The 20,754-nt window shown below is 39.2% G+C and overlaps 1 protein-coding gene across 2 annotated transcripts in view; it reads right to left on the bottom strand.

The window, feature by feature from the left end:
• The window catches only part of MALT1 (MALT1 paracaspase), a 66,829-nt gene that overhangs the window by 27,120 nt on the left and 18,955 nt on the right, over window positions 1-20,754 (bottom strand). The window contains exons 5-10 of one of the 2 annotated variants that reach the window (XM_034774745.1): window positions 12,224-12,402; window positions 10,967-11,063; window positions 10,611-10,643; window positions 7,917-7,943; window positions 5,175-5,207; window positions 269-472 (exon numbers count right to left, since the gene is read on the bottom strand). In XM_034774745.1, coding sequence (XP_034630636.1) covers window positions 269-472; window positions 5,175-5,207; window positions 7,917-7,943; window positions 10,611-10,643; window positions 10,967-11,063; window positions 12,224-12,402 — 573 coding nt within the window. The remainder of the gene's footprint in view (window positions 1-268; window positions 473-5,174; window positions 5,208-7,916; window positions 7,944-10,610; window positions 10,644-10,966; window positions 11,064-12,223; window positions 12,403-20,754) is intronic. The other variant, XM_034774746.1, reaches the window with a different exon arrangement.

Below are 20,754 nucleotides of genomic sequence, written 5' to 3'. Positions count from 1 at the left end.
TATACATTTAGGTGTGGTTAAAAGAGGCTCAAAGATTTTATCTCTTCACTAATAAAAGCAACAATACCTTTTACTCAAAGCCACAGGATGTGCTGGCGGGTGTTTAACTCACTTCCTCCTTCCCCCCATATACATGCTATTTACAGTGAAGTCTGCTTTACAATCAAGTAGGACTTAGTGATCTGGCAGAGAGGTGTAAGTTAATGTCTGAGTATTCCGACTCGAAAATGTTTTACTAAATTAGTTGGGCATATCGTGACTTTCTTACCATACACTCCTTTGTCCAAAAGAAGTAAAAATTCATCCACTGCATTCCGCATCTCAGATTCAGTAAGATCCAGAAGAGAAACAACTTTGAAATCCAGCTGTCTCAGCAAGTTGGTTAATTCATAGACATCCACCATTGGAGCTTTCAGCTGAGGGTGATTCCAGTAGCTCATGTTTCCTATTAACAAAGCTACCTTGTCAATTGCTGCAAAGAAATGAAAACATTTTTATACACTGAGTCAATTTTTTTTTTTAAAAAGATGAGCTATTCTCAAATCTAAGTGCATGTACAATATTTAGTACATTAAAAAAGAAAAAAGTAAAAAAATTGGCTCTGTGCCAGCAAAGAACTCTCCTAGGTGCCTGGTTTAAAATTTCATTAATTTCCAATCACTTGCTCTGAAAAAGCCTGGGAAACCAAATAAGTCTTGCAGTGTGTCCTGAAGGTGAACAAATGCATCCAAAGCTTCTTAACTGGCTGTTCTGTCAATAAGTCAGTCACTACTGTACCTAGGATTCTCTGCCTGCCTCGAGATAGCATTTCTCTTGAAGTGCAAGAAAGTAGTTCACCCTCCATAACAGTATTGAAATGTATCTGAATCAGTATTATATTGCCTGTGCCAGTATGCAAATACTATACCCAAGTTTTCTATGCAACCTTATATTCATAGGCACGTAACTTTCCAAAACATTCCCATCATAAATCTTCCATGCTAGATCTTTCCCAAAATGTGAAATTTGGAGGTCTGAGCAAGAATTGCGATAGCGTTTTTAGAGCATTGGAGAGCCTCTAAGGCCTGGTTCTACACTAACCCCCCAATTCGAACTAAGGTACGCAACTTCAGCTATGTGAATAACGTAGCTGAAGTCGACGTACCTTAGTTTGAACTTACCGCGGTCTAGATGCGGCAGGCAGGCTCCCCCGTCGACTCCACGTACTCCTCACGCCGAGCAGGTTTACCAGAGTCGACGGGGACCACTTCTGGGTTCGATTTATCGCGTCCAGACAAGACGCGATAAATCGAACCCAGAAGTTCGATTGCCTGCTGCCGAACCAGCGCATAAGTATAGACAAGCCCTAAGTGAGAAGAGAACCCCTTCCTCCCCATTAATAAACTTGCTATATTGTTTAGACCAGAACTACATTAAAAATAGCTGAGGTTGAGAGTTTAATGTAGAAGTGGACAGTACTTATTGAAGACTGATGCCTTTATCTGATTATTCAATCAAAACTAATGTATTTTCCAAAAGTTTAAAGCATTTTTGTCCTGACCACGAACAGATTCTCTCATTAAGACCCAGATCTTGCACTGAGAATTGCATGACAAATTCCCTCTTCCGCTCCCCCAAATACACACCTGACGTCAACTGGACTCCCCCTGCATGCATGAAAAGTCACTTGCAGGATCAGACTCTAATTTCCATTACCTTAAAGGCCAATGATTCAGTGTGCATGCATGTGCAGCTTGGGAAAGTGCACACCTTCAAAACCGCTTTGGAAGCAACTATCTAGTTTTGTCTGCCTACTGCTTATTAACCTGTACCCTTTCACCTCCCCCAAAAAGATTTATAGCATCTTTATCATTAAAACTTTTTTTGCAGCTGAAAAGCCTCCAAGGCCTTGAATAAGCTTGACCTATTCTAAAGCCACAGACTTGCAGTCACTCAATCTGCCTAGCAGGATACCCTTGGAGCCTCCAAAAAAGAGAAAAGTATTCGTTTGGGTCCACATTTTACAACATTTGTTCAGCATAGCGATAAGACAAATTTAAAGTTTTCAGATGTGTGAATAAAAAACAACCAAGGCTCCGTGGATACCTGTTCAAGTGGCAGAAAAAATTTGCTTCAAAGTCTATTTACTGTTTGGGCTGTTCACAGTTTGAGTGAAAGAGATAAATGGGTCATTTATAGGAGGTGCTATAACTAGCTATGCTACAATATATGAAAGTCATTTTAGACTTAAAAAATTATACACTTTCAAGGCTTCAATAACCACCTATTTAGATGTTTTGTATAATGTTGTGTCAATGTTGTCCAAAAAAATGCAGTGTTGTCAGCATAAATAGGCTATTCTTACTTAACACTACAAATTAGGAGCTATAAATTAATAAAACAATTTGCATGCCATCAAGTGTAATTAAATTGCTTAAACATACACAAGTTCAATTTCCATTTGCTATTCTCATGGTAAGAGATTGAAAGGTACTGGTCTATTATGCCAGTAGAGTTCATGAGTATCTTGGATATGAACTCAGTGCTTTTTCTAGAAAGGGTTTAGTGCAAGGATGTTTGAATAAATCCATGTAAAGAGCTTCTAATTAAGGTCATGGAAGCACTAACTCTCAACTATGATTTTAATAGAAGAGGAGGTTGTACCTGGAATTTGTGTATTAGTTGCTAGTAAACTGGCTACCAGAATTAGATCCTATCATACACAATTTAATATCTGAAATCACACCACGTTAAACTTTGGTAGCAAGCTTACTGACGCTAGTCAGTGATCATTCAAAACTGTTGATAAAGATTTGAGAGAGACTGAAATTGCATGATTCAACACATAACTTCTGCCCAATAACTGACTGTGATACTGGGAGAGGTACTGGTAACAGGGAAAATCACAACATTTTTAATGAGGTACTGAGTTTCAACTTGTGCTGGATGTCAAGAGGTATCAGATCCATTTTATTTCTACCGTGTGGATTCTTCTGTATAAACACAACTGAATTGGCTCAGGCAAAAACAGCAATCAATCTCTCTCTGTAGTGACTTATCATGGCATGGAAGCCTGTCATTATGCACACAGCTTGAAGCTTGCTGTTTCAACAAAATGCTTTGACCTTTTATTGTTAAAGTCTATGTTTATTCTCTTTCACAAGGAAGGTTCTTAGCCAAAGAATCCAATTCCATTGGACGTTTTCAAGCTACCTCAAAGCCAAACCCCATAAAATGGACAATGGAGTAAGAAATTCCCCTTGTCTAAAAGAAACTGAGCATCAAAGTTGTTGCTTAACTTAGACATTAGGAATTCTAGGACTGTAACAAACATGGCACCAAAGGTGCTATGATGTGTCTATGCCTGTAAGCTATGAGGTTCTTTTAATTGTTTATTTATAGACTTTATGATTTCTGAGAATCAAATGCTCGAATCAGGTTGAACATAGGCATATATTTTGTATCTGCCATTCAGGACACATAACAATCAAAGATAGACTACTAAGGCAATCAGACTGTCAAAAATACGTAACTTAGAATGTTTGCAATGAAGAGGTAACATGGCCTTTTTTTGGCTGATCAGAGATTTCCAGCCCAAATGCAACGAACCTACACACAAGAGAGAGTACTGAATAAGGCCGAATGATATGGTTATATTTCACAAGAAGGTCAAGCAAGACAGATTTTACAAGAAGATGGAAGTTCAGATGTGCTAACAGAGTGGTTTCAAGTTAATAAAAAGACATGTCCCAATTAGATAGGCCCCTTGTAACGTGTAGAGACCCCCTTTCACCTTCTCTCTCCCCATCACTTATTTTTTCTTTGAAGAACAATCTCTACTTACAAGATTAAAATCACATAATAAAGGTAGGAAACATATTATATTATATCTTTAGTAGGGTTGCCAGGCATCTGTTTGCCGGTGCAGCGGGGGTCTCGGGCTAAGGCAGGCTACGCGTCTGCCTTAGCTCCGCACAGCTCCCAGAACAGGCTGCCAGGTCCTTATGGCCCCTGGGAGGCTCCCCAGACTGCCTCTGCCCCAGTGCTGGCTCCGCACCTCCCACTGGCCAGGAACCGCGACCAATGGGAGCTACAGGGGCATTGCCTGCAGGCGCGAGGGCAGCATGTGGCACCTCCCTGGCTGCCCATGTGCCTAGGGGCGGCAGGGATCTAGAGCCCACACCCCCATACCCCCACTGCACTCCAACCCCCTGCTCCAGCCCCAGCCCCACCCCCTCTCCCACACCCCAAACCCCTCATCCCCGGGCCCACCCCAGAGCCCGCACCCCCAGCCAGAGCCCTCATCCCCCTCCCACACCCCAGCCCCCTACCCCAGCCTGGTGAAAGCGAGTGAGGGTCAGGGAGAGTGAGCGACGGAGGGAGGAGGGATAGAGTGAGCAGGGGCAAAGCATTGGAGAAGGGCCAGGGGCCAGGTAGGGATGTTAGGTTTTGTGCAATTAGAAAGTTGGCAACCCTAACCTTTAATAAAGTATGGCAAAACTCATCTAATAAGTGTATTGAAACACTTACCACGACACTCAAACACTATGTGCATGCAGTCAGTGCACATATTTCCAGCAGAAGGCATTTGTTGCAGCCAAGGTGTTCATGTACTGACCAAAGAACACCTATTACTACTGTGCTGTTTATTTTTATTTAATTAAAAAAAACCTTGTTCCATCTTAATCTGAAGGCATAGGTGATCATGTAGCACAAAGGCAGGCATGATGGAATACAAGAGAGATTCATACAGTAAGCTATTTGGTGCTCAAAAACAGATTTATAACTCAGGTGTCCCATGCTAAGAAAAAAAAAATAGTGGAAGACAAAAGTTTTCACTTATCAGACAAACTACAACCACGTTTTGTGTGAAACAATTCTAATTCTACATCTGAGATTGTCAAACCATTCAAATACTTCACCAACATACATGTTGAGACCACAGACACAAGGAGCTAGAAATTATGAGAACTGAAAGGCAATTCAATACCAATTAATTTCAAATACTTAAAGTTTACTAACCAAAACACCAATAAACTGCAGAGATTTTTATGCCTCTCAATATAGCTTTTAAGTATATGGCAGACCTATTGCCCTAGCAATGGTAGAAAAAGGCCACAATAACTGATTTAGATTCAGATGCACATTTCTTGTTCAAGATATACATTATTTATCATGGATATGAAGCTACTCACCAGAAGGCCTGTCAGCTGATTGCTCTTGAAGGTCTATTTAAAAAAGAGGAAAAACCATGGATCATCAGTAGTTTCAAATGTAGTTGTGTACATTAGAGAAACAAGTGGTGCATTTGTTTAATTTAAGACAGCTCCCTATTGCAGCTAGTTCTTTTCTATAGCTTGGTGTGGTCTTTATTTCCTTTCTAACTTTGCAGCACAAGTTTTCATTCTTCATGCCTAGCAATATGAGTTATTTGCGGTTATCCTAATTTCCCATCCTACAGCACATTTGCTCTAGTAGGATATGCATGGTGGGGGGTTTTATACCCTGAATCTGAGATGGCAAGGAAATGTGGATTTTGATCTTACAAACTACGTTAGTATTTTCAATATAATCTGAAATACTGTACAGTATATCCTCTCTGATCAGATGTATTGCAGGGAATCAAACAGATCATGAGTTGGGCTATGTTCTATATTCAGCAAGGTTGAGAATTTGCGTTGCTAGAAATTCTTTAATTTTTATTTCACCACTCGCAGTGGCATGGAAGAGCTAACAACCACATTCAGTGCTGAACAACAGCTGGGTGAAATGCCTACCCCTTTTGTTAACATGCATATATCATGACAACCCTGTCAATAGATTCTCTTGGAACGTAAATTAACTCTTGGCAAAAGTAAACATGTCTTCTATGTCCAGCACAGGAATTACATGGCCTTTACGATGTGACCTTTTTGGGAACCCAGTGTCTGGGATAATCCCTAATGGAGTAATATTTGAATCTCCAACAAATGTGAATCAAATTAGATTAGTTTGATCTCCAATCTGATTGACACTATATCATCACAATCATTTTTATGTTTGGCAGCCAGAAACCTTAATTCAATAAGACTTCATTCTAGCAGCAGATAATCTGCTAAAAACAGTATCACGTTGAAACATCTCAAGCACAAAGATCACAAACAGAAAGCCAACCAAAAAATAAAAAGATTTATTTTTTACGATTAAGTGACTTGCCGTAGTTTTGCAACTATATAAACTGATTTGCTGGGTTATCTTCAAATTATACTAATTTATTTTAGTGCCCTTGACATGACAGTTAACATTTTCAATAGATATATGTGTAACGCTGGCAAACCAGATGCCTGTTTATGCCAAGGTCCCCTGCCTCACTTGGATACTAACATACATATAACGGGAATCAGTCTGGTTCACCTGTGTGTTAGTACTGATGAAATAGGTATTAGAGTTATAAAAATATGAGTAGTGTTTAGGTTTTATTGAATTCTTGTAAATTGCTGCATGCATTAATCTTACAATATGGGATACAGATGATGATATAAGTAAGATATTTGAGCATTTGCATTGTAAGCATCTGTAACTGTGCAAGTCATCAGACAGGAGACAAACATTAACTAGTGTGAAAAACTAGTCTCCAATAGGACATGTTATCTCCCACCTGACAAAGAAGGTCCACCAACACCATACGAATTATTGTGGAACATCAGAGGACAAAGGACTGTGGATTGCTCTGCTCCCCTTCTCGCCCCCTCCCCATTCCCCATGAAAAGAAGAGGTGCAAGTGAATTCCTTTCACCAGCTAAGTTTGCAACTCCAATCAGAAGGGGGGTGGGGAAGAATAAAAAAAGCCCTAATGGAGGAGAAACTCTCTCTTTGCTGCTCGGACTCTAGGGGTGCAAGATTTCTAGGCATAAGCAAGGCATCCCCAGCTGCTCAGTCTGGGTTAGCCCTAAGGGACACAATGATCTTGCTTATTATAAAAGCTTCTATTACCTTTTGAAACTTAAGATAGGAACCCATTTCGGTATTTATGTTTACCTGCTTTAAACTTGTAAATAACGCTTATTTCCTTTTACCAGTTAGTAAAGCTTTAGATAGTTCATTATAGGATTGGCTACAAGTGTTGTCTTTGGTGTGAGATCTAAAGTGCAACTGACCTGGATAAGTGACTTGTCCTTTGGGACTGGGAGTAACCTAAATATTATTGTGATACCTAATGTAAGGGACCATCTATCACAAAGGCAAGCTTACCTGGGTGGAAAGATAGATCAAAGTCCCCAAGAGCAGTGGTTCTCAAAGCCAGTCCACCGCTTGTTCAGGAAAAGCCCCTGGCAGGCGAGGCCAGTTTGTTTACTTGCCACGTCCGCAGGTTCGGCCGATTGTGGCTCCCACTGGCCGCAGTTCACTGCTCCAGGCCAAAGGGGGCTGCAGGAAGGGCGGCCAGCACATCCCTTGGCCTGTGCCACTTCCCGCAGCCCCCATTGGCCTGGAGCAGCGAACCGCGGCCAGTGACAGCCGCAATCGGCTGAACCTGCAGACGTGGCAGGTAAACAAACCGGCCCAGCCCGCCAGGGGCTTTCCCTGAACGAGTGGCGGACCGGCTTTGAGAACCACTGCCCAAGAGGACTGTCTGTGACTCCACGTTAAGGCTGTTGTTATGCTTGAGGAGTTTACGCTTGATACTTAAATTTTGCCAATTTAATTATAGATTAATTATAGAACTCACAACCAATTTGGGATTTGTGCCCTGCTTTTTATCAGTCTGCCCAGAGGTTGGTACTCACGCTCTTGAGTGACTGCCAGACAGCTTGACAGTGTGACTGAATCAAAACCCCAGATCTAATACACCTGGACTATGCAAATAAAACTTAAATTTTGCAGCTCTGATCTATTCAGTTTTTAATGTACATTTCAAATCTGAAATTAAAGCTGTTTATTTCAAAGCATGTGCTACTTACCAGGCTTTCCAAAACTACTAAACTCTTCTGTAGAGAAATACATAAAAAATAATGAAATTACAGTTTTGATAAACAAGAAGGAAAATAAACATTGGTCATAAAAGGGATTAACTATTGTATTCTGTATTAAACAGAAGCTGAAGGCTAGAAAAGAAAGCTCTAAAACCTGGACAAATTATTTAAAAAAAATTATATTATATCTGTATTTTTATAGTTTAGAATATTTATCCCTTCGCAAGCTTCCACCACACCACACACACCCAAAACAAAAAACTACTAGTTGATTTACATCAAAATATGAAATATGATTAGCTACAGTACTCAGATTTCCTTATAGTGTCTATATCAGGGAATAGACACAACAGACACACTAATGGGAAAAATATATAGAATATACTTCATCCAATTAGTCCACAGACATTCAAGCAGCTTTAATGACAAGTGAGAAAACAAATGGAATCACACATATGAAGATATATGTTTTTATGAACGTTCTAAAATGGCAACATACTAAACAAGAATGTATTTATTTTAAAAAAAAGAAATTAAAGACATTTCTGGGATGATTTTCAGAATTATCAAACATTCACAGGACTCTCTGATTTTTCATTTCAGGGATTTTAATGGGAGCTAAGGAAAAATTTATTTCAAGTGCCAGGAGACAAAAATCTTCTAGTCAGTTGGGTGAAACTCACACCAAAGCAGAGGGCCCACACAAGACCAATCTGACATGGAAAGTATTCTGTGTAAAGAGCTCAATACTGCAAGGCACCTACATGTTCCATTTACTTTTGGCACTTGGCCCCTCACAGAGGTTGAACTAGTTCATTGGGCCTCATACAAGCTCTGTATACTGGTGAAAAAATGCTTCATAATAGCTTAACATTGCGCTCTTCCCTGTTTCTTCCAATGTATCTTTTAATGTTAGGGCTGTCAAACGGTTAAAAAAGTCATCACAATTGCAGTTTTAATCGCAGTTAAACAACAACAACATACTAATTTAAATTCAGCATGGAAGTATGTCCTCTGGAATAGCGGGTCAAAGCATGAAGGGGCATACAAATGTTTCACATATCTGGCACGTAAATACCTTGCAACACCAGCTACAAAAGTGCCATGCGAATGCCTGTTCTCACTTTCAGGTGACACTGTAAATAAGAAGCAGGCAGCATTATCTCCCATAAATGTAAACAAACTTGTTTGTCTTAGCGATTGGCTGAACAAGAAGTAGGACTGAGTGGACTTGTAGGCTCTGAAGTTTTACATTGTTTTGTTTGAGTGCAGTTACGTAAAAAAAAATTCTACACTTGTAAGTTGCACATTCATGATAAAGAGATTGCACTACAGTATTTGTATGAGGTGAATTTAACAATACTATTTCTTTTGTTTTTTTAACAGTGCAAATACTTGTAATCAAAAACAAATATAAAGTGAACACTGCACACTTTGTATTCTGTGTTGTAATTGAAATCAATATATTGAAAATGCAGACAACATCCACAAATATTTAAATAAATGGTATTCTATTATTGTTTAATCGCTTGACAACCCTACTACAAATCTATCTTGCTGATTTGAGATGAATTAAGCATGGAATACTACAACTCAGGTGAGTTTAGAAAAATATTTGCCACATACAACATTCTTAGGTATGGCGTAGAGAAAAGGTGCTGCAAACATTTAGTCCAAAATATAATCAATAAATGCATCCTACATCTCTTTGTAGCCTTCTGTTAAATTGAGGTCACTCTAGATACAAAAGTATCTTCCACTGCCTCCAACCAAAAATATTTATAATAAATTTAAATTGATATTCTGTTGTTGTTTAACAGTATGATTAAAACTGATTAATTATGACTTTTTAAAATCTAGTTAATTTGTTGTGCAGTAATCGCTTGAGTTAACTGCGATTAACTGATATACATATTTTAAAAATTATGCTATGTAGTAACTAAGGCTATGCCTGGTTTGATTGGAAAAGGTTAAATAAAATCTCCCTAAAATCTCTAAGTAAATTTCCTTTTGTACAGAAGCATACCATACATAATGTATAGTTTAAATAGACAAGGTAGGAGATAGACATTATGGGCCTGATCCTTGGCTCTCAGAACATCCCCTCTGTACCATGGAGCAATGCAAAGAGGAAGTAAAGCTGCCCTAATAGAACAGCTGGGAGAAACCCCTTGTGTAGGTATAAAGCTGGGGTTGTGAGTTCAGTCCTTGAGGGGGCCACTTAGGGATCTGGGGCAAAATCAGTACTTGGTCCTGCTAGTGAAGGCAGGGGGCTGGACTCGATGACCTTTCAGGGTCCCTTCCAGTTCTAGGAGATGGGATATCTGGGATATAATTATTTCTTAATTTCTTTCTTTCTTTCTTTCTTTCTTTCTTTCTCAGCACCCTCATGTTTCATAAGAATCTGGTAAATTTTTCAAGTTTTGCACATGGCGACAGTGCAGAACCAAAATATTTTTGATGCACAGATGAAGAAAGTAGCCCATAATTTTGTTTAAAATGATAGCACCAGATGCAAAGGAGAAATGGGAAGCACATGCATAAGTATAAAATTATTTTGCAAATCAATATGCTACAGCCTTCAACTTCACATACTATTGTAGTGATAGATCCAGCAATCTTCATAATTCCCAGCATCCAGGATTATTTTTAAAGCCACCCACAACCAAAGATTTACTTTACCTTCAGTGCATTCCACTGCCATAGCTTTTCTTCCTTGTATTTTAAGAGAAAAATCTAGGTATAATTCATGCTCTCAATTTTGTCCACAAACTACATGAACTGAAAGACTTTTCACTATATACTAGCATGTTCAGAAACTTGATAAATTGCACAGAGATACTAGCAGAGGATCTCTAAGCACTTTAAAAATGTTAAGTTTCTAAAAATCCCTGTGTGCTGTGCAAACTGGAGTTACAGAAAGGTTAAGTGACTTGTCCATGGTCATGCACTGGGAGCTTCAAATAGGAATTCTAATGCCAAGTCATCAGGTTTTATTTACCAGCTTTTATTATGTGTCAAATTAACAGAACCATTACCTATCATGACTTCTATCTTCTTGCTTTCTTGATTGTCTTGGTCATTAAACACACGACACCAATAGGTCCCCTGATGTTCCATGTCCACATAAGACACCTATATAAGCATGAGAACCACACATCTTAAAATGTATGAAATGCATTTTCAGTTAAACCAATAAAAAGGAAAAAGTCAAAGATTAAGACTAAACTTCCTTCACACGATTTCAAATACAAAGGCCCTGATCCTGCAGCATAGGGATCTGTCTAAATAACTCCACTCAAAAAGAAAACAATGTAAAACTTCAGCGCCTACAAGTCCACTTAGTCCTACTTCTTGTTCAGCCAATCGCTACAAAAAGTGCCAGGCAAATACCTGTTCTCACTTTCTGGTGACATTGTAAATAAGAAGAGGGCAGCATTATCTCTTGTAAATGTAAACAAACTTGTTTGTCTGAGTGACTGACTGAACAAGAAGTAGGACTGAGTGGACTTGCAGGCTCTAAAATGTTGCATTTTCTTCTTTTTGAATGCAGTTATTTTTTGTACATAATTCTACATTTGTAAGTTCAACTTTCATGATAAAGAGATTGCACTACAGTACTTGTATTCGGTGAGTTGAAAAATACTATTTCTTTTGGTTTTTTTTAACAGTGCAAATACTTGTAATCAAAAACAAATATAAAGTGAGCACTGTACACTTTCTATTCTTTGTTGTAATTGAAATCAATATATTTGAAAATGCAGACAACATCCACGAATATTTAAATAAATGGTATTCTATTATTGTTTAATCGCTTGACAACCCTACTACAAATCTATCTTGCTGATTTGAGATGAATTAAGCATGGAATACTACAACTCAGGTGAGTTTAGAAAAATATTTGCCACATACAACATTCTTAGGTATGGCGTAGAGAAAAGGTGCTGCAAACATTTAGTCCAAAACATAATCAATAAATGCATCCTACATCTCTTTGTAGCCTTCTGTTAAATTGAGGTCACTCTAGCCTGGGATACAAAAGTATCTTCCATTGCCTCCAACCAATTAATACCACCAGAGACATGGTTCCCTTAATTAAACTTATTTTAGAACTCTGCACTCCAAAGGGACTCAAAACCACTACGGAAATACTAACAATGGGACACCAGAAAACTGAAAGTGTTCTTTATGCTATCTCACAGCTCAATGATTCTAATAATTTAGTCTCTGAGGCAAATAACTATGATAAAAGTGGTTAAATTAGTTTCAGAACTCAGCACTCCTCAATAACTTACCATATATACCTTTCTATTCCCATTTGTCAATGGAAATCCATTTCTGAACCACTGGTAATGAGGAACTGGGTTTCCAACAGCACCACACTCTAGAACCAATGTGTCCCCTACCATCAGGTTTTGTGATTGGGGCTGAATGCAGACATGTATCTTGTTTTCAGGCAAACCAACCAAGCTTCCTTAAATTTAAAAAACAAGAAAAAACAACAACACACATACAAAAAGAATTCATTGAGAAGCAAGCCCACGCTTTTTTACTGTTCTGTCTTAAATAGGGGGGGAGTCGGAGACAAAGAGATAGAGAATGATTAGTTTGCCTTTTACTTACTTCAATTTCAACATAAGGAGGTGTCTCTCCTAGTCTCTAAACCATGACAAACTATTATTATTAATAATGTTTATTACATTAGTGCCTAAGGACCTTAAAAATACAGTAAAAACAAACCATTAGCCTTTCTCCATACAAATCAGATCAGCAACAACCAGACTTGCCCCAACTCTGCTCCCACATCATCCTAAACACCTACAATAAAAATATTGCCCACCCCCCCTACCCTCAGCCTGTTCCAGACTTCTGCTCAAACAGAAGGGCTTTGCAGCATGCCCTAAACAATAGCAAATTCAGACTATTTTGGAATGGAGAAAGGAGGAAGAGCAAATTAGGGACCCTCACAACTGAGAGCAGCTGACTCTAATAAAACCAAGGACTGTAGTACCTCTAGTACAGCAGTATTGAACGGGAAGAAACTGCCTCTTTCAGGTAGGGAGGACTCAAGATATTTAGGGCTTGGTAAGTCAAAACCAAAATTCGGACATCCATCCAAAACTCAAAGGCAGCCAGTGAGGCTTCCAGAACACCAACATCATGTCCTCACAGCAAGATGCACCACTGAACCACTGTATTCTGTGTCAGTTTCTGTTTCCAAAGAGATGTAAAGTGTAATCCACGTACACTGCAGTAATCTAATCTTAAAGTGACAGTTGTGGGGATAACAATAGTTAGAGCAGCATCCTAGTGAAGGGGACAACATCTCTAGATTGGACTAAAATGAAAAGCCATCCTGGACACTACTCCTGTAAGATGTGTAACAGTAGATAGGGTTTGAATGAGACTTAACCTTTCAATCCTTCAGGCAACTTGAAAAATCTTTCTGGCTAACTATATTATATCCCAAATATATTACTCCAGCCTCAGCTGAAATGAGATCCCCTCATTTTCAACAATGAGTAAACATGGAAGGCATATTTGAAAATATTTTCTCTTTGAAAAAACATGGTTCAAAAAATTAATTCTTCATGTTTTACATTCCTAAATTTAGTCATCAGTAAGATAGTGGAAGGTGAACACACACAAGTAGGCTCACTTTCAAAGCCAATTTTAATACCTCGCTGTTCATCACACATAGGGCCAAATGCAGCAACCCTTTCATGAATAAAATTCCACTGGATTTTAGTGTGAGTTTTGCACAAAGGACTTGAAAGACTGGGCCCTTACACTATAGTAGGTTTACTGCTATTCTGTCTACACAGCACCAATGAAGACTGTTACCAGTCTATACACTATCCAATTTAAACCAACGTTTTAAAAAAATGACTTGTGATTTTGGGTCCCTTTATATTTGGTTGACAGGGTCTGATTTCCAGAATGTGCCAAGTCTCCACCCTTTGAAAACCAGGCCTCTTTAAGGCATTTAAAGTTGGAGGCATCCAAAATTGAGGCACCCAAAAATTACTAGTCAGTTTTTAAAATCTTGGCCCTTAGTGATTACATATTTTCCAGCTTCACTGTATTTCCCGTCTCACTCACTTTTTGATATACCCCTCATCTAAACAGTAGGCAAAACTACAATCTCACTACACAAACTGGTTAGCAACATTGCCAGAAAAATGAACATGTTGGAACAACCCTCAACACCATACGTCCAATTGCCTTTGCTAACAAAGAAAGAATGACATAAGCAAAAAGCAACAAAATCATTAGGTTACAATCCAGATGGGAAAAGAGGGGTAACATCACAGAGTTCCATTTAATACAATTGTGATCATGATCATACTAGAAAATGGTTGATATATCTCGGTCAGTTATCAATTCCTTCATAAGTGAGGCAGGAAAGTATTATTTTAGGTCCATATGTAACAAAATTGATTTATTCAATTTATGGGCCAGATTCTCACTTGGTGTATCACCACCAAAGTCAATAAAGCTGCATCACTTTACACCAGCTGAGGATCTGATCCATTATTCATAGCAGTCCAAACTGAACTCTCTCTCTCGCACGCTGTGTTAATAAATATATACATACATAGAGAAAAAAAAAGACAGAAAAGTTAAGATTACAAACAATAGATAGGGGGAGGGATAGCTCAGTGGTTTGAGCATTGGCCTGCTAAACCCAGGGTTCAGAGTTCAATCCTTGAGGGGGCCACTTAGGAATCTGGGGCAAAATCAGTACTTGGTCCTGCTAGTGAAGGCAAGGGGCTGGACTTGATGACCTTGCAAGGTCCCTTCCAGTTCTAGGAGATAGGATATCTCCATTAATTTAATTTAATTTATAACAGTCATTCTTTTCTCTAGGGACTAGCATGCATGGCTGGAGGATTGGAAAACCAATCCTCCTTTTATCCAGATTTTTCTTGGCAATTCATATTGGAAATAATACTGTTAAGGACCTGATTTCTGCAAGCTTCTAAGCACCCTTAGCTCCTGTTGAAGTCATTAGGAGGTTTAAGGCACTTAGTACATTGCAGATGCAGCTCTGCATCTCCCACAATTGGGATCAGTAGTATATGTTGCCAACATATCACTTTCTGTATGCTTTTATGTATATATTCTATCCACTGCAGCTAGACCTGATAAAAGATTCTTAGTGAAATCTTCTACCTAAATCTCACTCTGAGGCTATCCTGAGCATCTAAAATAAGCGTACCACCACTGAAATGTCTCCTACAAGTTCCTCGGTTTACCTGAGCACGTAACACTATATTTAATAGCGTTAGTTGACTATTCCCAATAATGTTATAAGCCCCAGTGCCATTTTGTGATTTATTATAGGACAGTAATCCAAACCACAGAATATTCAAGGCTGAATGCTCTTCTGTAGGAAGCTCCTCCAGTGTTATGAATTGAATGCTCATGATGTACTGCCACCACAACATGCAGGAATCAGCATCTTAACTCTGAAAATTTGACAGCTGCTGTTACTGAACCAGAATTACAACCGTTTGCTACAGAAACCAGCTGCAGTTCAGATTCTGACCCTTTTTGGTGCCCCCAAAGTATATTTTCAGTGCGGTGGAGTATATTATCCTTTAAGGGTATACTATGGTTGTCGTTATTTGCTGGTTTTGACTTTCAATGAAACAAGAGTAAGCATTACCAGCGTAAAATATTTTGACTACAGATAAACCAAACATAGGATTTTGGTTTTGCTTGTTAAAAAACACAAAAACAAAAAACTCTAATCCAGGACACAACTTGCCTGCTTGCCTACATTCTTGTGGTTCAGATAAAATGAAATCCAGATTCAAACAACTCTTTGATTATTTTTACAAGACCCCAAAACCTAGCTGACATGGTTTTGTATAACCAAAACCAAGTCTTCCTGTTTCACCTTCAATACTTATTTGACATAATATTTATATATTATATGCTTCTTAGCACAAAACTATAATCTGAAAGACATTTAAAACTGAAGAGAGGGATTTCAAAACTAAATGGTTAACACTGTGGCTACACAAGAAATGCATTCTGTAGATTTCACGATTAGAGGTTTAACTGTAAAGCAACAGAAGTTACACTTTTGAACTATTTACTTATACCCCCTTCACCTTCTCAATGTAGACTTGCCATTCAAGTTACAGGGAGCTCTGCACTCGTGCAGCAAAAATCAACCCAATAGTCGGTACGCTTCAAGGTAATCATTTTACCACTTCACCAGAATTGCCATATTACATTAGCATCAGCTTTTCATGAAAATTAAATTCCTTAGTGTCTCATAAAAATGTCCAGCAACCCTTTTCTAGTTGTTTAATTAAGGTGTACAAGCACAAACACAGCAAAGTTAACCCGGAAGAGAGCACAGTCAAGGCCCTTTGTGTATCAGTTATGTACCCACAGTGGAATTACAGAGGTAGCCCACTTCCTTTACACCAGATACAAAATTCAAAATGGTCCAAAACTCCTGCAGAGGGACCCACTACACAGCAGTAGCTACTAAGAATGGTGATTGTGAAGAGTTGCATTGCAGCCCCCCCATGACCTGCCCGCAGGGATGTGCATACATGAACTAAATTCCTCTCACCACCAGCTAACTTTGCTGCAGATGGCTGGTAGTGAAAATGTTAGGGGGTTACAATGAAACTGCAATATTGTCACCAAGTTTAGTGTGTCAATATCTCTTTAATTCAAATAGTCAAGTTTGACAGTGAATCTATTAACGGGCCGTTCTATAGTACTAGAAGTGCTTCATAAACACCCCTCCTCTTTGTTCTAACTCCTAGATAAAGTTTCTTCTTAAACAAAACTGTGTTCACAAATGTATTAATATAGAAACTGCTAAAATATTGAGATTAAATATATTTCTACTGTACATACAGAAGCAACTTCACTGTGAGGAATTCAAATATGCATGGGATGTCTGGTAACATTTAAAAAAACCACAACGATAGCAAGTTCAGACTTTCCCAGAAAGAATATATCATGAAGCTTTTGGCTCAGCTGTTGTGGTCACTCATGTCAATGTGTATAGATTAAAGGTCCAGAATATGCAGACACATGTTGGCATCTAACCCGTCAATCACTTGTGGATTAAGGGCTCATAACAATATGTATTGTATGCATTGACTCCCTTTGGTCTCCCTTTGTCCCATTCGACAATGTCTGAGCAACACAGCATGTACAGCACGGTTTATTTCAGGGATCCTACAACTAATATATGCTCGAGCCAGAGATAAGAGAGTTACAGACTAACTGGAAGCTTCAACTAATTTTCACATTTTTGGAGGAATTAAGTCAGAACCTCTAATTTCTTTCCTTAAGGTTATCTGCAAAGGAAAACAAAAATTGCCCTCTTTGACTAGCGATTGAGTACTCCATTGAAATCTCTTAAGGGCATCCCAGAGACAAGATTGAAAGAAAGGCTCAAGTCCGCTTCTTGGCTCTCTATGAGCTAAGATCAAGCGTAGTTTCTGTATTAGAAAGTTAGATCTCCTCTACTCTGATTTTCCAGGAAGCTGATGAAGCTCTAGAGAGTAAGCAAGATTATGGCTTCCTGGGTACAAAGGAGGAAGCGCTGGCTGAAAATTTACTGACAGAATTGTTTTCCATCAGAAAGTGTCAATTTGACAAAACAAACATTTCTGGGAACTGTGAAGGGGCACACTCGCTTTGGTGGAGAGGAGACTAACGAGCCTAGTTCAACCTTAACAAGGCACATCTGTAAGGCTTGCTCCGCATGTATTGGGGGGTGCAGGGGGAAAGAGCTTAAAAAGAGAAAACCTGCTGCAAGAAGGCTGCTATACCTCAGAGACTGCTGACCACAGACACAGATCAGCCGGGAGAGATACTTGCAGGCCTCAGCCACCCTTGAAACTGCATGGACCAGCTCTCAAGCAAGATGCTGGAGGTAGACCCTACTTAAAGACAGTAGACCAGCTGATAAGCCAAGCCCCAAAGGGCTGATCCCAGAAAGACTGCCTGACTAGAGAGACAAGCAAGCTTTGCTTTCTTTTCCTCTGATTTCCCTCTCTCATGCAAGGGAAAGAGAGAGAGACAGAGAGAGAGAAAAATGGACCTCTCTTTTTGTTTGGAGAACACCTCATGTGATACAAACAGGGGGAGAGCATTATAAATAACTTGGATCAGGATCTGGTCTGGACTCAGGGAATCCCCAACCTCCACAGAAATGTATTAACTTCCTGTGAAAATTTTGATGAAATTATCAAAACCTTTTTTTTTTTTAAACTTACTCTTTTGACCTAATATAAAACAAAAGATCAACATGTTTCCTTTGATACAGTGAAAATGAAATGTTTTTGTAATATTTAATTCCACAATAAATTCTAATATTGACTTTGTCCTGATTTGGGACAAAACCAAAGTTTAAAAACCTCAGAATTTCCTGCAGGACAGAAATTCCAGATTGAGGAGCTCTGAAAGGAGGTGACACTCGAACAATTGTGATAGGAAGGGATTTTTAGGCAAATTGTTTTTATTAACTCCTCATGCCTGACAAACAATCAGCTTAGAAAGCTCCCCCTATTGCTCTGAGAACTCCCGTAAAAAGAGAAGGTAGGACTACCTATTCCTGAAACACGATTAAAAAAAAAAAAAAAGCAAGCATTTTACCCCATAAAAGCCATACAGACCTTCAGGCCTTCTTTATATGCCAAAAGGAAAGAGATACAAAGTAGGGTTTCTCTTTTTCAGATTACCTTTGAAGACCAGAGTGACTATCACTGAGGGTTCTCCATTATACAGGTTGTGAGCAACCCCTACATGGAACCTCACAGCCAATCTCCCCTTTGTGTAGAAAAAAAAACAAAAAACAAAAAAAACAAAAAAAACCCACAACTCCATAACATTCAGGACCATTGTCAAGGGACTCTCAATGGCTGTGGAGGATGACTGGTTTCCTCTTATTCAGCATAAAAAGTAATAGAATGTGATCTCCCCATGCAAAGCTCGCTGTTGGGGAAGGAAATGAGCTTCTGTAAAGGTTGGCAGGCCTAACATCCAGCTTTCAACACTGGTCAACTTAAAAACCTATGCAGACACTTGTTAAGACTATTGCTAGTGTTACTGAACTGCAGAAACACACACCTATGTGAGGAAGTCACACTGACAATTTAATACTTTATATCAGCTTGCAGCAGTTTGTTGCTTCAGACACTGATTGCAGAATTCTGTCATAGAATCATAGACTTTAAGGTCAGAAGGGACCATTATGATCATCTAGTCCAACCTCCTGCATAACGCAGGCCACAGAATCTCACCCACTCACTCCTGAAACAAACCCTTAACCTATATCTGAGCCACTGAAGTCCTCAAATCATGGTTTAAAGACTTCAAGGTGCAGAGAATCCTCCAGCAAGTGACCCGTGCCCCACGCTGCAGAGGAAGGCAAAAAAACCCAGGGCCTCTGCCAATCTGCCCTGGGGGAAAATTCCTTCCCGACCCCAAATATGGAGATCAGCTAAACCCTAAACATGTGGGCAAGACTCACCAGACAAGACACCCAGGAAAGAATTCTCTGTAGTAACTCAGATCCCAGCCCATCTAACATCCCATCACAAGCCATTGGGCATATTTACCGCTAATAGTCAAAGATCAATTAATTGCTAAAATTAGGCTATCCCATCATACCATCCCCTCCATAAACTTATCAAGCTTAGTCTTGAAGCCAGATATGTCTTTTGCCTCCATTGCTCCCCTTGGCACACTGTTCCAGAACTTCACTCCTCTGATGGTTAGAGACCTTCTTCTAATTTCAAGTCTAAACTTCCTGATGGCCAGTTTATATCCATTTGTTCTTGTGTCCACATTGGTACTGAGCTTAAATAATTCCTCTCCCTCCCTGGTATTTATCCCTCTGACGTACACCTCTACCTCAATTTAACGCTGTCCTTGGGAGCCAAAAAAATCTTACCGCATTATATTGAACTTGCGTTGATCCACCGGAGTGCGCAGCCCTGCCCCCCCCCCCCCCCCCCGGAGCACTGCTTTACCGCGTTATATCCAAATTCGTGTTATATCGGGGTAGAGGTGTGTGTGTGTGTGTGCGCGCGTGTGTGTTATATAACACACACACACACACACACACGCACACACTGCCCTTTAATCATCAGAACTTGTGTTACTTAGGTGAAACACTTTGGGGGGAGGGGGGGTTTAGTTTCTCTCTGCAGTTTTACTAAATAGCCATGACCCAGTCCACTATGGGAGCCAATGTTACAATCAGCATGAATTAAGACTGTTAAAAAATAGCTGCACTTTTGGTGAGGAGGGAGAAGACAATTGTTCAGATAATATCAAATTGAGTAATTCTTTAAATTTCAGATGTTAAAAAGGTGTCTGTTTTAGCATTAATCCTTGCAACATTAGTGAAAGTTTGATCAGTGTTCCCTACATTCTTCTCTTGCCCGGAGTAACATTATAAGCAGAACACTACTGTAGTTCAAAAAGCCTATAGCAAAGCCTCACCTATGAGTTGCATAATACAGTAAAATAAGTTCTCTTTACAGATTGAAGATGGTTTACTTTTTTTTTTTTAATTTAGCACATTTCACCGCACATCAGTAGCTCAGTGAAATGCCAAAACTTCTAAGCAAGGCAGTTAACAAACAGTAAAAATGTTGCTATTAGTTGTTCATCTGTAACATTCATTACAAAAGTTCCGTGGATTACCCTACCAAAATAACCACCAAAACCACACAGCCTCTGAAACTGGGAGCAATGAATGGTGTTAGCACAATATGAAGTGGACTACAAATAAAAAATACTGTACACTCTCCCCAACTTTGGTACCAACTAA

The sequence above is a fragment of the Trachemys scripta genome, chromosome 6 (genome assembly GCF_013100865.1).
Source record: "Trachemys scripta elegans isolate TJP31775 chromosome 6, CAS_Tse_1.0, whole genome shotgun sequence".
Taxonomy (NCBI): domain Eukaryota; kingdom Metazoa; phylum Chordata; order Testudines; family Emydidae; genus Trachemys; species Trachemys scripta.
This window is presented reverse-complemented; position numbering and strand designations above follow the sequence as displayed.